This window comes from Eriocheir sinensis, chromosome 65 (genome assembly GCF_024679095.1).
Source record: "Eriocheir sinensis breed Jianghai 21 chromosome 65, ASM2467909v1, whole genome shotgun sequence".
NCBI lineage: Eukaryota > Metazoa > Arthropoda > Malacostraca > Decapoda > Varunidae > Eriocheir > Eriocheir sinensis.
In genome coordinates this window covers 5,422,258-5,438,959 of record NC_066573.1, presented here as the reverse complement: position 1 = coordinate 5,438,959, position 16,702 = coordinate 5,422,258, and the positions used below count along the sequence as shown (strand labels likewise).

The window sequence follows — 16,702 nt, the reverse complement described above, 5'->3', positions numbered from 1 at the left end:
ACATCTATCTATCTACATCTATATCTACATCTATCTATCTACATCTATCTATCTACATCTATCTATATCTACATCTATCTATCTATATCTACATCTATTCTATCTACATCTATTCTATCTACATCTGTCTATCTATATCTACATCTATATCTACATCTATCTATCTACATCTATATCTACATATATCTACATCTACATCTATCTACATCTACATATATCTACATCTACATCTATCTACATCTACATCTATCTACATCTACATCTATCTACATCTATCTACATCTACATCTATCTACATCTACATCTATCTACATCTACATCTATCTACATCTACATCTATCTACATCTACATCTATCTACATCTACATACATCTATCTACATCTACATACATCTATCTACATCTATCTACATCTACATCTACATCTACATCTACATCTCTCTATCTCTCTATATCTCTATATCTCTATATCTCTATATCTCTGTATCTCTGTATCTCTGTATCTCTGTATCTCTGTATCTCTGTATCTCTATATCTCTATATCTCTATATCTCTATATCTCTATATCTCTATCTCTATCTCTCTATCTCTCTATCTCTCTATCTCTCTCTATCTCTCTATCTCTCTCTCTCTCTCTCTCTCTCTCTCTCTCTCTCTACATATATACATATATACATATATACATACACACATACACACATACACACACACACACACACACACACACACACACACACACACACACACATGTATATACATACCTTTGCCTGTTTTATTATTCAGTTCATTCACTAACATCTTGAATTTCAGTTCTGGTGGGATTGATGGGATCCCTTGAGGTGGTTGAGAATGGCAGTTATCCAAGTAATATAGCCTGCTCCTGGAACATCACCCTTCCCGTCAAAGCTCCTCTGAGCCTCACGTGGGAGTACATCGACATAGAGCCACAGTCGTCCTGCAGCTTTGACTGGGTGAAGGTGAATGATCTTAGCAACGGCGGCGCCTCCGTGTTCGGGTGAGTGATTAGTGGTGTGGAGTGCCTTTATCTTTAGGTGCTGCCTGTAGTGCCGGTAGGCTCTCTTGAGGGGCGTCTTGGCCGGCCCCAGCCCGTTCGTGGCGTGGACGAGTTTTATTTATAGTGGCTGCCATGATGTATGACTGCTTGGCCCATGCTGCCCCCCGGTGCTCCACTTGAACGAAGTCGCTGATGTTAAGGTTGAATGAAGATCTGGGCAGCATGTGGGTAATCTTCCGCCACTCGCGATGGTTTGAAAAATCAGCGTGTTTCGATGGGACGCGAACCTAGGTCCACGGGCTCACCACGCCCGCACCAGGCTGACCTCTCGGCCAAATAGAAATAGATAGGCAGACAGACAGACAAATGTACGTAGATTTGCATAGATATTTAGACCACAGACCTCGGTGAATGGATCTCTCTCTCTCTCTCTCTCTCTCTCTCTCTCTCTCTCTCTCTCTCTCTCTCTCTCTCTCTCTCTCTCTCTCTCTCTCTCTCTCTCTCTCTCTCTCTCTCTCTCTCTCTCTCTCTCTCTCTCTCTCTCTCTCTCTCTCTCTCTCTCTCTCTCTCTCTCTCTCTCTCTCTCTCTCTCTCTCTCTCTCTCTCTCTCTCTCTCTCTCTCTCTCTCTCTCTCTCTCTCTCTCTCTCTCTCTCTCTCTCTCTCTCTCTCTCTCTCTCTCTCTCTCTCTCTCTCTCTCTCTCTCTCTCTCTCTCTCTCTCTCTCTCTCTCTCTCTCTCTCTCTCTCTCTCTCTCTCTCTCTCTCTCTCTCTCTCTCTCTCTCTCTCTCTCTCTCTCTCTCTCTCTCTCTCTCTCTCTCTCTCTCTCTCTCTCTCTCTCTCTCTCTCTCTCTCTCTCTCTCTCTCTCTCTCTCTCTCTCTCTCTCTCCCTCGCTCTCTCTCTCTCTCTCTCTCTCTCTCTCTCTCTCTCTCTCTCTCTCTCTCTCTCTCTCTCTCTCTCTCTCTCTCTCTCTCTCTCTCTCTCTCTCTCTCTCTCTCTCTACCTCTCCCTCTCCCTCTTCCTCTCCCTCTCCCTCTCCCTCTCCCTCTCTTTCTCCCTCACCCTCTCCTTCTCCCTCTCTTTCTCCCTCTCTTTCTCCCTCTCTCTCTCCCTCTCTCTCTCTCTCTCTCTCTCTCTCTCTCTCTCTCTCTCTCTCTCTCTCTCTCTCTCTCTCTCTCTCTCTCTCTCTCTCTCTCTAATCAAAAATATTCCCGTATCATAAACATCACATATTCATTTAAATAACACCAAACCTGTCACTGGAAGCGATAATCTTGAAAAAATAAAAGATTGAAGAGAGAGAAAATCATCGTCATCCTCAACAGGCCTGGGCTGTGCGGCGGTTGTCCTCCCGATACTCAAGGCGCTGGTGTGGTGCTGTCCCCCAAAAGAACATCCTCGTTTCCTTCCGCTCCGACGGCTCCGGTGAGGGGAGAGGATTCAAGCTGAACTACCAAGTGCAGACTAAGGGACGCTAACCACGTGGATCTTGGCGAAAAGACTAATAAGATTCCTCTCCTGAGGAAGAGAGGAAAGGGTTAAAGTTTCACTACTGTAGAATGTACTCATTGGACTTTTATTTCGCGAAAATTAGATTAATCGAGCTATTCAAACTTATCAGGGAAACATTTTTTGTTAAATTCAGTACTTTTTAAGTTATGATCTATTTTTTGTTTAAGCAATTAAACAGTAGTAGTAGTAGTAGTAGTAGTAGTAGTAGTAGTAGTATCAGTAGTAGTAGTAGATACAGTTCCCTATACCTATCTTTTACTTAAGATAATACGACCTTTGATGTAATGACTTTGTGCGCCCGTCAATTAGTTTACTAAAAAGAGGGTTTGTGCAGCACGTCCCAGCCCACTGATACCAACCCACCCCGGCAGCGTTTCGTAATTCCCGACCGTACCACGCCCTGCTGCTGCCAAGACGACCATGATGGCTGATGGCAAAAGTCTAAATCTAGGGGCCATCTTATAGGAGCTAGATTTTTTTTTCACGGATGAAAATAAAGATTAATGTAAATTTCTAGTAGTAGTTAAAAGATATGAGGAGACAGCACACCACGTAGCCTAACCCTGGAACTTGTTTCCCGGAAGGTAGAGAACTCGATAGTATTAATGAATGGCTAAAGCTTCCTGTCTGTTTTCATAGCATGCTAATATTCACGCGGCTTGACTGCAATCAATACATATGTGTGACGCGAATAAAAATGTATGTATGATTACGTGACCTGTAAAAGTTTAATAATAATAATAATAATAATAATAATAATAATAATAATAATAATAATAATAATAATAATAATAATAATAATAATAATAATAATAATAATAATAATAATAATAATAATAATAATAATAATAATAATAATAATAATAATAATAATAATAATAATAATAATAATAATAATAATAATAATAATAATAATAATAATAGTTTTATTTCGCCCAGCAGCATATATAAAGAAACAATACAGGAAGAGAAATCGACCTACAAGCAATTACGACTAAATAATTATCGACCTTAAAAAAGGAATTAGGTGATGCACTCAGTGACCCACTAACCGACATCTTTAAGATGTCGGTAAATACTGGCTATGTGCCGAGCCTATGGAAAGTAGCAAATGTGACGCCGATTTTTTAAAGGGGACAGGTCAGTTGCTTCAAACTATCCTTAATTAGCTTAACATCGGTTATAGGGAAGATGCTGGAGTCCATAATAGCCAGGAACATTCAGGAGCATTTAGAAACATAGCTTAATTCACGACTCGCAGCATGGGTTCACAAAAGGTAGGTCATGCCTCACCAATCTTTTGTCCTTCTACAATAAAGTATTTGAGGCGGTTGACAGAGATGAAAATTATGATGTAATCTATCTTGATTTTAGTAAAGCGTTTGACAAAGTTCCTCACCAACGACTGTTGCTTAAATTACAGGCTCACGGAGTAGAGGGTAAAGTTTTGAACTGGGTCAAAGCGTGGCTTAGAAATAGGAAGCAAAGAGTGCAAATCAATGGTAAAAGATCTGACTGGGGATGTGTTACGAGTGGGGTCCCACAAGGTTCGGTATTAGGTCCACTTTTGTTTATTATTTATATCAATGACTGAGATACAGGAATTAGTAGTGATGTTAGTAAATTTGCAGATGATACCAAGATCGGTAGAGTAATTGAGTCGGATCAGGACGCTAGTATTCTCCAAGGTGAACTCAACAGATTGTATGAATGGACGGATAAATGGCAGATGGAGTTCAATGTAGGGAAGTGCAGTATTCTGAGTGTAGGTAGGAACAACCCCTCACATAACTATTGCTTAAATGACACTCATAAGCAGGTCTGGGTGCGAGAGGGATTTAGGGGTCTTAGTGAGCTCTGATCTCCGTCCAAGGGCACAATGCATTCAAGCTTGAAATCGAGCAAATAGGGTACTGGGATTTATTTCAAGGAGCGTAAGCAACAGAAGCCCAAGTCTTCCAAACTATATTTAGCATTAGTTAGACCTCATCCTGACTATGCGGTTCAGTTCTGGTCACCTTACTATAGAATGAATATCAAAATGTTAGAATCGGTGCAGAGGAGGATGACTAAGATGATTCAGGGGTTGAGAAACTTGCCATACGAGGAAAGACTCAAACAGTGAAACTTGCATTCTCTAGAAAGGCGAAGGGTGCGTGGAGACATAATCGAGGTTTATAAATGGATGAAGGGCCTTAATAAGGGAGACATTCATAAGGTTTTGTTGGTAAGAGAACCGGGTAGGACACGAAGTAATGGGTTTAAACTGGATAAATTCAAATTCAACAGGGACATAGGCAAAAATTGGTTTACTAACAGGGTGGTGGATGAGTGGAATAGGCTTAGCAGTCATGTGGTGAGTGCCAATACAATTGTCACATTCAAAAATAGATTAGATAAATTCAGGGACAGCGATATTGGGTGGGGTTAGATACACAGGGCTTAGGGTCAAAGGAGCTGCCTGGTACAGGCCTACCGGCCTCTTATGAACTCCTGCGTTCTTATGTTCTTATAAGCGTGTGCACCGCACGCTTGTGCACGACTCTACACAAACAGGTCCAGCCAGTCTCGCCGCATAGGTCCACACACATAGGCCGGGCTCTGTCTGGCGGAGGTGGTGATGGAGTTACCAGATGCTCCACCCTACTCCTCATACTGTACGCGGCAGGCGACGCAGCACAGCCAGACAGTCCATCCCGTGCCCAGTGAAGGCCAGGGATGAGCTGAATCCATCTAGGAAGCCCCAGTAGCTGTAAGGATGTCGTTAGGACAGACCCTAAGACGGTTCATGGAGGCAGCCCTATACCGCAACCACAGCGAGTTGCAGTAGAGTGAGTAACAGTGGCTCCTGAATAACTCCAACCTCACCTCTTTGCTGCAGAGGAACTTCCTCAGCAGCGTGTTGCCTGACTGTGTGCTTGGCGGTCTGTTTGTTGATGTCATCATTATCAGTCCTTTCCTGTTGATGACGTGGCCCAGGTAGGTGGATCTATCCACAAATGTCAGGGCACTCCCACTGAGCCACGCCGATGTCTGGTGGTCCACCCTGGAGTGTGGCGGCGCTATCATGCACTCTGTCTTGGTGGTGTTGTAGACAATATTGTGCGTAGCATATGCCTGACACACTCCAGTAAGGTCCTGCAGAGCCTCCACTGTGGGCGCCACAGTACCATGTCATCAGCATAACTCAGCGAGTTGATGCACCTATCATGTAAGCGGCAGCCTGTGCTGTGTCACGCAGAGCAGCAGTGAGATCATCTGTGTAGACGTTGTACAGGTAGAGACAGCATCCCTCCTGGCCAATACAAATGGCTGTCTTAAATGGCAGCAAAGAGAAGCCCCATTTTAGAGTAAATTTCTGGGTAGTGTTCCTGTGAAATAACCTCAGATTACGAGGTTAATATTGACCACCAATCACAGTCAAGGAAGTGACTTACCTTAAAACCTCCCTTACTCCTATTTCAAACTAAGATAAATAAATTGGCCAACCCTAAACTGCTACTTAGCTGTGGATCTCGGAGAGTTGGGAGAATGTACGTAGTGGAGGCATCAGCAGAATCATCGTCGTCTGCTGTCGCCCGTCGCCCGCTGAAATCTGCCGGCTTCTCTCGGCTGCAGGAACGAGTCCGGTGCCCAGGCTTGTCAACTCAGCACCGTTCCCGGCAAGGAGCACCTCCTAAGCACAACCTAGCACCTACGTGTTAGAAAACATCCTGTGGCGCGGCTGTGCCATGGCGTTGCGACATACATTCACACATTCACATGCATTATAATAATATACACATTACAGTTTTTACATGTGTTTATGTCTAATGGCTTTCAGCGTAACCAGGTGAGACTCTCTTTAACAGAGGCATGACTATGGCCTTCACACACGGATTAAAATGACCTTCAGTAATAATCCCGGGCAATATTAATTAGTCTCTGTCCTCCTCCCTGCACAAACACCAACATCAAACATAAAGTCTTATCATTTTCCTAGTACACACATTCATAGCAGTGCAAAACGCTTTGGTGTGTGTGTGTGGGAGGGGGTTACTCGTCTTCCTTGGTGTGGCAAGCATCTGAGACAGACACTCCACTGTTAACCATGGCAGCAGCAAGAGCTCCAGCAGCATCTCTCCGCTTTGTGTCCCTCATCAACTTCTTCCTGGTCGTCCTCAGCCACCGGGACAGTCACACTTGCCGCTGAGTGCAGCAAATGCTGCTATGGGTGCTCTGAGCTACGAGGAGTTGACAACCTCCCTCGTGGTCAACCAGCTGGCCATTATTGCAGATGATGCAAAATGTTTCGGACGCCTCTTGCGGTGAGTAACGTGAGGTTTGTTAGATCTGAACTTAGGTTTATTAGCAAGCCTGGTGATGGATTTGCGTTATCTGACCGATATTTTTATTTCGAGATTCTGCCAAGTTTAGTTATGAGAAACAATAAATGGCGATCCTATGAGTGACTGTGAAAGCTTGACTTATTTTGTTACAGCATAAAGGACAGACCAAGGCAGAGCTAACAAACGAAATATTACACAAATAAGTTCGAAACTCACTCTTAAAAGACGACGCAACAAGGCATATATATAATATATATATATATATATATATATATATATATATATATATATATATATATATATATATATATATATATATATATATATATATATATATATATATATATATATATATATATACAAATTAGTGAATTGTATTGTTGCAAAAACATAGGTTCGCAACGAAGGAGAAGGATGGTGCTTGTCATCCAGCCCCCATGCAACAGAGGCAGTGTGAGAAAAGCTTTACTTCTCGTCTATTGTAGTCTGGTGATCACTGAGGATGTAATGTATGGGACAGGAGACCCAATGTGACACTGTAAGAAATTATTAGCGCTCCACAATGCAAACAGGTTTACTGAGTTTGTGCACAGGAGAGATGAAGAGAAAAAAGAAAAGCGTAGCGAGACAAGAAAAAAGAACTAAAGAAGGAGCAGAGGTGAGAGGAAAGGTAAATAAGCTGAGAGCTGTAGAGAAGAAAGGGGTAAAGGGAAACTTGAGTAAAAGAAAATTAATGGAAAGCAGAGGTAGAGAGAGAGAGAGAGAGAGAGAGAGAGAGAGAGGGGTTGGTTGAATGATTGGTGGACTGAAACATTTATTCACAAACAGTAACCATATATGTGAAAAAGACCTACGGAGTGCATGGGTTCAGTCTTAGCATGTTAATAATGGCTTACTTAAATGTGCAGGGTTAGAGAGGGACGCGCGGAAACGGAAGGGTGGGGGTCAGATAACATACCACGATGATAACCAGCCTTCATGAGTACGTGTGGACTAAGTGTGTGTGTGTGTGTGTGTGTGTGTGTGTGTGTGTGTGTGTGTGTGTGTGTGTGTGTGTGTGTGTGTGTGTGTGTGTGTGTGTGTGTGTGTGTGTGTGTGTGTGTGTGTGTGTGTGAATTTTTTTTCGCTCTCTAATACATTTTCTTAATCAAAACGTTCCCGTATTCCATCACATATTCATTTAAATAATACCAAGCGTAACACTGGAAGCGATAATCTTGAAAGAAAACAAAAGATTCATGAACGAGAGAATGTATTTACTGCAGATGGAGGCATGTTACATTTCCTTCCTTCACTACTTCCTTCCCGCATAACAGCTGTTGCAGAGATGGGGAGACAGGAGGCGAGGCGGGCGGACGAGGCGGAGGAGCAGGCGGCGAAACTGGAGGCGTTGCTGAAGCCACATCTGCAGCAGGCGATGGAGACGGTGGAGGCAGCATATGAGCGTCGCCTACAGGAGGTTCTGGAGGACATCACCAACCAGATCAGCACTACCGCCCAGGACACGCTTGCCAGTAGGGAACCGTGCTGTCTTAAATTTAAGGGGTTTGGACCATGTTTGTGTTTGGGATTTATATTTTTAGGATGTTGGTGTGTGTGTGTGTGTGTGTGTGTGTGTGTGTGTGTGTGTGTGTGTGTGTGTGTGTGTGTTAGTTTTTCTTATGATGGCAGAAAACAAATTGTGCATAAATAATAGAATCTGTAGGGTCATATTATAAGACATTTCCTCGTCCAATAACACATATTTGACAAGGCTTTCGTTGGAGTTGTGGGCATCTCCAAGAGTAGTTTTTGACCCTGGTGGTAGTGTGACCCTTCCTCTGTACCATGAACCTGAAGAGACAATCATTAGAACACGACTGATCCACTCTTTGGCCTCCAGAAATAGGTGATGAGAGAAGCGAATGTGTCTTGTAATACCGACCTACGTATTGTCGTATAAGCGTCCCTCATGCACCCAACACTCGTGCAGGGATGACAGAGCTGCGGCAGGGGATAGGGCTCGAGATGGACTGGTCTCTTGGGGCGCGCGAACCGGAGCAAGAAGCCACACCCACCGAGGCCACACCTGCTTACCTTGGTATGGTTCTTTGTTCATAGACATTATCATTATCACTGTCGTTGGTGTAATCATTGTTATGGTCCTCTTTTTTTTCTACTTTTCCGTCAGAAATTTATTGTTCTCATTTTTCTTCAACTTCCTCCTTCCATTCTCTCTTTTTTTTTCCTTTTCATCTTCTTTTTCCTCTTCTTCCTCCTCTTCCTTCAAAGGCTTCAGATACACTATTATCATTGGGATCTTTCTACTCCTCTTCCTCTTCCTCCTCCTCCTCCTCTTCCTTTTTCTCCTGTTCATAACTGTCATGGCCCTCCTCCTCTTTTCCTCCTCCTCCTCTTCCTCCTTGTATGAAATCATCCATATATTATGCTTCAGTAGTAATAGTAGTAGTAGTAGTAGTAGTAGTAGTAGAATGAAAATAATAATAATAATAAAAATAGTATTGGTAATATCAATAGTATAATAATAATAATAATAATAATAATAATAATAATAATAATAATAATAATAATAATAATAATAATAATGATAATAATAATAACGAGAGCAGTAATGACCACAGTACACATTTCTTTCAGCTACCATTGTCCACAACGACACTCAGCCTTCCTTATGCAAAGGAGCCAAATGTGAGTAGAGAGGCGAGGTATGAAGGTCATGTAATAGAGTGAACATTTAACTATAGAAAAGTTAATTGTAAACTAAATAACCACGTTGCGTGACACATTATCTCCATTGCTATTAGACTTATAATGGAGGGTTGACGGGAGTGAAGGGGGGGGGTGGGTTTTAAACGATATGGTAAATGAGGGGAATAGGTTTCGCTCTCTCTCTTTACTTACTAATTTATCTGTCTGTCCATCCGCTTATCTTTCTATCAATTCCTCTTTATATCTGTCCATCTATGTGTTTATTAATCTATGTCTTTCTATCTATCTACTTATCTATCCGTCTATCTCTGTCTTTATATCGTTCACTTTATAACATTTATCTATTTATCCATACATCTGTATATATATTTCTATCTGTCTATCTATATCTATCGGTCCATAAAGAAATCTCTCTCTCTCTCTCTCTCTCTCTCTCTCTCTCTCTCTCTCTCTCTCTCTCTCTCTCTCTCTCTCTCTCTCTCTCTCTCTCTCTCTCTCTCTCTATCTCTCTCTCTCTCTCTCTCTCTCTCTCTCTCTCTCTCTCTCTCTCTCTCTCTCTCTCTCTCTCTCTCTCTCTCTCTCTCTCTCTCTCTCTCTCTCTCTCTCTCTCTCTCTCTCTCTCTCTCTCTTACTCCATGGCTGTGGGACTTAGACACTGAACAGTGATTGACGAAGAGGTCTTTGGTAATGAGTGCCTACACAGAATCATGGGCTATCGCTGAAATGACTGAGTAAAACTAGTGATTACTCCGTGAGATATTCGAGGCCCTCACCTCCAATGTCCGCGAACGCCAACTCTAGCTATTCGAGCAAATGGCTCACTACCATGCAGATGACCATTCTCACCGGATTGTTTCTGTAAGAGACATTCCCGAGTGGAGAAGGCCAAGAGGACGCCCAGAGAGTTTGTGACTTGAGCACGTCGATAGATCTTGCCATGGGGTCCTTAGGGCGGGAAGGGCGCCTGCATGTCCACGTGCCCGGAGAAGCCTCTGGGTGTGGCGCATTAACAGATGCGAGTCGTAGCTCTTCCCCGGCGTATGCCCTTCTTGCTTGCTTGATTGTTTTTGTCTTCCTATCCACTCGAAGCGCTTCCCCGGCGGATGCCCTTCTTGCTTGCTTGATTGTTTTTGTCTTTCTATCCACATACTCACTATATATCTATTGATTCGCTGACGTACTAATCTCTCAATCTTTATATTAATCTATCTGTCTAGCTCAATTTATTTATCCATTTAATTGTCGCTTGGGCAAGAGTTAACATAAAAACGTATAAAAGTCTGCAAGAGGCCGGTTGGCCTATACAAGGCAGCTCCTGTAAGCCTAACCCACTTTACCTCAATATCCATGAATTTATCCAGCCTCCTCTTGAATGTATCTATGATCGGCACTCACAGCATGACTGCCAAGCCTGTTCCACTCATCGATGCATTGCTGTGAGAATTCGAGGTTTGACGCTATTTTGACACCCACGTCCTTGACGCATTGAACGCTTTTGAATTTGACGCCACACATATATACACACACATGTATATACATACCTTTGCCTGTTTTATTATACAGTTCATTCACTAACATCTTGAATTACAGTTCTGGTGGGATCGATCGGATCCCTTGAGGTGGTTAAGAATGATAATTATCCAAGTGGTTTAATCTGCTCCTGGAACATCACCCTTCCCGTCAAAGCTCCTCTGAGCCTCACGTGGGAGTACATCGACATGGAGCCACACAGCTCCTGCAACTATGACTGGGTGAAGGTGAACGATCTTAGCAACGGCGGCGCCTCCGTGTTCGGGTGAGTGATTAGTGGTGTGGAGTGCCTTTAATTTTTGGTGCTGCCTGTAGTGCCGGTAGGATCTCTTGAGGGGCGTCTTGGCCGGCCCCAGCCCGTTCGTGGCGTGGACGAGTTTTATTTATAGTGGCTGCCATGATGTATGACTGCTTGGCCCATGCTGCCCCCCGGTGCTCCACTTGAACGAAGTCGCTGATGTTAAGGTTGAATGAAGATCTGGGCAGCATGTGGGTAATCTTCCGCCACTCGCGATGGTTTGAAAAATCAGCTTGTTTCGATGGAACTCGAACCTAGGTCCACGGGCTCACCACGCCCGCACGCTGACCACTCGGCCAAATAGATATAGATAGGCAGACAGACAGACAAATTTACGTAGATTTGCATAGATATTTAGACTACAGACCTCGGTGAATGGATCTCTCTCTCTCTCTCTCTCTCTCTCTCTCTCTCTCTCTCTCTCTCTCTCTCTCTCTCTCTCTCTCTCTCTCTCTCTCTCTCTCTCTCTCTCTCTCTCTCTCTCTCTCTCTCATACATTTTCTTAATCAAAATATTTCCGTATCGCAAACATCACATATTCATTTAAATAACACCAAACCTGTCACTGGAAGCGATAATCTTGAAAAAAATAAAAGATTCAAGAGAGAGAGAGAGAAAGAGGCACCTGACGCTAAAGGCTTCACTCCCGTGAGAGAAGGAGCCAGACCCGCCCCTAGAGCCATTTATCCTATTCACTGCTACAACAGATTTGCCATACTGGAGGAGGAGGACGACGAACGGAGCACCTTCTTGGTCGGTGACTATGATTCGCCATCAGGTGGTTGAATTCCGTGGAAGAGTCCCCCGTCGTAGGCGTAATTACTGTTATCCCGGAGCTGGAGTTGACGACATCACAGCTGCCCTGGACGAGGTCTCCGCTGAGGCTTCTAATGACTCACTCTTTGTTCTCCACACAGGTACAAACGACGTCACCACGACCCGGTCTGAGAAACTGCTGGACAAGTACCGTAGGCTCATCCAGCAGTATAAGTCTAAATCCCCTAATATTTTGATTTCATAAATTTTACCACGGACGTGGGATGGGAGCGACTTTTTCAGTAAGGCCTTCAGCCTCAACAACCGCTTACAGACTCTTTGCGGAGAGCTTGACGTTGAGTTCTTTAACGCCTGGGACAATTTCAACGGCCAGAGTAAACTCTTCCACAGGGACGGAATACACCTGTCCCCCATCGGGGCAGCCAGATTCGGAAGGCTCCTCAACGACGCAGTACGTGACACCCGATCAAAAAAAAAAAAAAAAAGACTCAGCCACGTCCCTCCACCCCGCCCGTGTAAATAGACGCCATTCATCGGAACAAACTCGTAACCTTGAACCCGCCAGTACCTCCACCTCTGTTACCAAGCCTCAAGATAACCTAAGAGTCCTTAGTTCCAATGCGCGTAGCCTAAGAAACAAGTTTGATGAACTGCGATGTCTTGCTCTGACAGAAAATTTTGACGTAATTGCTATAACCGAAACATTTATCGACACCACAAATATTGATTTAAGTACAGAATACAACATAGATGGCTACAGACTCTTCAACAAAGATCGTGTAAACCGAAGAGGCGGTGGTGTCGCCCTTTTTGTCAATAGCTATTTGCAACCCACTGACAGAACACCAGGAGACAGTAACGTTGAACATTTTTGCGTACGAGTAAACATTGCAAAGGTCAATTTAAATATATCTGTCACCTACAGGCCTCCGGGGCAATCACTCGATGCCGATCTTGAAATAGACAGCGTTTTAAGGCAGTCATTTAATAACAGCGACTCACTGATATTAGGAGACTTTAACCTCCCCATATCGACTGGGCGACACTGTCAGGTACAGAAGGCAGAGTCACACAGAATGATCGAATTTTAGAAGAAAATTATCTAAACCAAATGGTTTCTGAACCAACTCGACAAAATAACATACTCGACCTTGTTATAACTACCCAAGATAACCTAGTCAGTAATGCCACGATAGGAGAACACCTCGGTTCTTACGATCATAAATTAGTGCGCGTCGACATTAGAGTTCAAACATCAGTGACTGAAAATAAAGTAAAGGTGCCCGATTTCAAAAGAGCAAACTTCGTAGAAATCCGACGAAAACTAATAGAAATGCAATTATCAGATGACGGTAATGTAGAGGACGCCTGGCTAAGCTTTAAAAATCATTTACTCACTCAGCAGAACACATTCGTCCCTTTGTATGAGAAGCGAAGTAACACTAATAAAGCCCACCTTGGTTTAAAAGCGAATTTAAACACTCAGTCAAGGAGATAAAATTGTTTTACAGGCTAAAGAAAGAGCAAAGCACGCCCGAAAACATTAGACTTTACGGTGATGCCAGGCGACGAGTAAAAAGATTAGTATGTCAGGCAAAGCGTAGATATGAAGAAACTATTGCGGCCAACTGTAAAAATAATCCGAAATCCTTCTTCAGTTACATAAACAACAGAAAGGCGATCAGAAGTGGAATTGGACCCTTAACAAACAGCGACGGTGCACTAGTGACTGACAGCCAACACGTTGCAAACCTATTAAACAATTACTTTTCCTCGGTGTTTAATACTAACAGTTCTCCCACCACTACCACCAACACCAGTACTTATGTAAATCCCGAGCATGCATTGCCTAACTTTGATATAACAACCGATGAAGTCTTGAAAGCCCTCCAATCACTTAAAACAAATAAAAGTCCTGGACCTGACAAAGTATATCCTACTCTGCTCAAAGAAACAAAAGCGAAATAGTCTCCCCCCCACAACCGTATTCAATATGTCCTTGCGACAAGGTATCGTCCCTTCGGATTGGAAAAAGACTAACGTGACACCTATTTTCAAGAAAGGAGACAAAAAAGTACCAGATAATTACAGGCCCATTAGTCTAACTTCGGTTGTAGGTAAGCCACTTGAGAGCATAATTAGAGACAAAATTGTGAGTTACCTTGAAAGCCACTCATTAATTGGGGACTCACAACACGGCTTCCGTAACAAAAGATCCTATTAACCTTTTATAACGACCTCTTCACGGTTTATGACGTAACCAAATCACTGGACGTAGTCTATCTTGATTTCCAGAAAGCGTTTGATAAAGTCCCACATCATAAATTACTTTACAAATTAAAGCAAATAGGTATTGACGGTCAAGTACACCAATGGATCGCGAATTGGTTGAGCAACAGACAACAAAGAGTGGTGATTGACGGATTTAACTCAGAGTGGGCGCTGGTCACTAGTGGCGTCCCTCAGGGCTCGGTTCTTGGCCCAGTGCTCTTCATTATTTACATCAACGACGTGGATGTTGGACTCAATAATCGCATTAGTAAATTTGCAGACGACACAAAGATTGGTAACTCGGTTCATACTGACGAAGACAGGCAAAGCCTCCAAGAGGATTTGCACAAAATTTCAGCTTGGTCTGATAGATGGGAGATGCCCTTTAACGTAGACAAGTGCCAGGTCCTTCAAGTTGGAACAAGGAATAAAGTTCGATTACAAAATGCGCGGCTTTAAACTCAAAAGCGTTCAATGCGTTAAGGACCTGGGGGTCAAAATCGCGTCAAATCTCAAATTATCACAGCAATGCATCGATGCAGCAAATAAAGCGAACAGAATCTTGGGCTTCATTAAAAGAAACTTTTTATTTAAGAATAAAGATGTAATACTTCCACTCTATAACAGTTTAGTCAGACCCCACTTGGAATATGCGGTACAGTTTTGGTCTCCCCACCATGCAAAGGACATTGCTAAATTAGAAGGTGTTCAGCGTCGGGCAACAAAAATGATCCCTTTCTTGGGCAACAAATCTTACGAAGAAAGGCTTTCCACCCTTAACATGTTCTCTCTTGAGAAACGTCGCCTCCGAGGAAAACTGATCGAATGTTTTAAAATACTTAATGGTTTCACGAATGTAGACAGACCAACATTGTTTATGATCGATGACACTTTGCGTACGAGGAACAATGGCGTAAAACTCAAATGTAGACAAGTAAATTCAGACTGCACGAAATTTTTCTTCACCAACGTTGTAGTGTGAGAATAGAATAAGCTCCCACCGTCACTGGTCCAGTGTAACACGACTGACTCCCTCAAAAACAAGCTCGACCGTCACTTCCTTTAACTTAATATCAACTACAGTTGAAATGCATCGTTTTGGAGCCTTTTGATTAATGTAGAATCACTTAGGTTTAAGGACAGACCACCTAGTCTCGACCATGGGGTCTGTGTGGTCTGATTTTCTATGTAAATCTATGTAAACCTCAACAGGGCTGGGCTATGTGGCACCTTGTCTCCCTCGATGCTCAAGATGCTGAGTGTGGTGCTGCCCCCCACCAAGAACATCCTCGTTTCCTTCCCGACGGCTCCAACGAGGGGGGAGGATTCAAGCTGAACTACCAAGTGCAGACTAAGAGACGCTAACCACGTGGATCTTGGCGAAAAGACGAATAAGCTTCCACTCATGAGGAAGAGAGGAAAGGGTTAAAGTTTCACTACAGTAGAATGTACTCATTGGACTTTTATTTTACGAAAATTAGATTAATCGAGCTATACAAACTTATCAGGGAAACATTTTTTGTTAAATTCAGTACTTTTAAGTTATGATCTATTTTTTGTTTGAACAATTAACAACAATTAGGACATTTATAATATAAGAAAAGAGCGTCAGTTCGTACCGTAAACAGTATCTTTTGTTTTAATTGATAGTCTTGTTCTCGAGCCCAACGGGACGCCCAGCTAACTCATGGATGGGTCAAGTCGACCGATCCTGCCAGGAGAGATTTGGGACGGATAGGGTTGGTACGTGGGAGCTTGCTCGGCGGACCGTCGGGAGTGGAGGCGGCGAGTGAATGAAGCGACTCGCCCTCGGGCATAATTAAGCTCCCTGCTATTTTTTTTATAGTAGTAGTAGTAGTAGTAGTAGTAGTAGTAGTAGATACAGTTCCCTATACCTATCTTTTACTTAAGATAATACGACCTCTGATGTAATGACTTTGTGCGCCCGTCAATTAGTTTACTAAAAAGAGGGTTTGTGCAGCATCCCAGCCCACTGATACCAGCCCACCGGCAGCGTTTCGTAATTCCCGACCGTACCACGCCCTGCTGCTGCCAAGACGACCATGATGGCTGATGGCAAAAGTCTAAATCTAGGGGCCATCTTATAGGAGCTAGATTTTTTTTTCACGGATGAAAATAAAGATTAATGTAAATTTCTAGTAGTAGTTAAAATATATGAGGAGATAGCACACCACGTAGCCTAACCCTGGAACTTGTTTCCCGGAAGGCAGAGAACTCGATAGTATTAATGAATGGCTAAAGCTT

At 43.2% G+C, this 16,702-nt stretch overlaps 1 protein-coding gene across 10 annotated transcripts in view; it reads left to right on the top strand.

Moving 5' to 3' along the window:
- The window catches only part of LOC126987525 (inner centromere protein-like), a 49,983-nt gene extending 33,281 nt beyond the window's left edge, over positions 1-16,702 (top strand). For 7 of the 10 annotated variants that reach the window (XM_050844519.1, XM_050844523.1, XM_050844527.1 and 4 more), the window contains 5 exons: positions 8,169-8,366; positions 8,825-8,932; positions 9,490-9,540; positions 11,152-11,356; positions 15,650-16,702. In XM_050844519.1, the coding sequence (XP_050700476.1) occupies positions 8,169-8,366; positions 8,825-8,932; positions 9,490-9,540; positions 11,152-11,356; positions 15,650-15,773 (686 nt within the window). In that variant the 3' untranslated portion in view covers positions 15,774-16,702. The remainder of the gene's footprint in view (positions 1-8,168; positions 8,367-8,824; positions 8,933-9,489; positions 9,541-11,151; positions 11,357-15,649) is intronic. The other 3 variants (XM_050844526.1, XM_050844525.1, XM_050844524.1) reach the window with 3 other exon arrangements.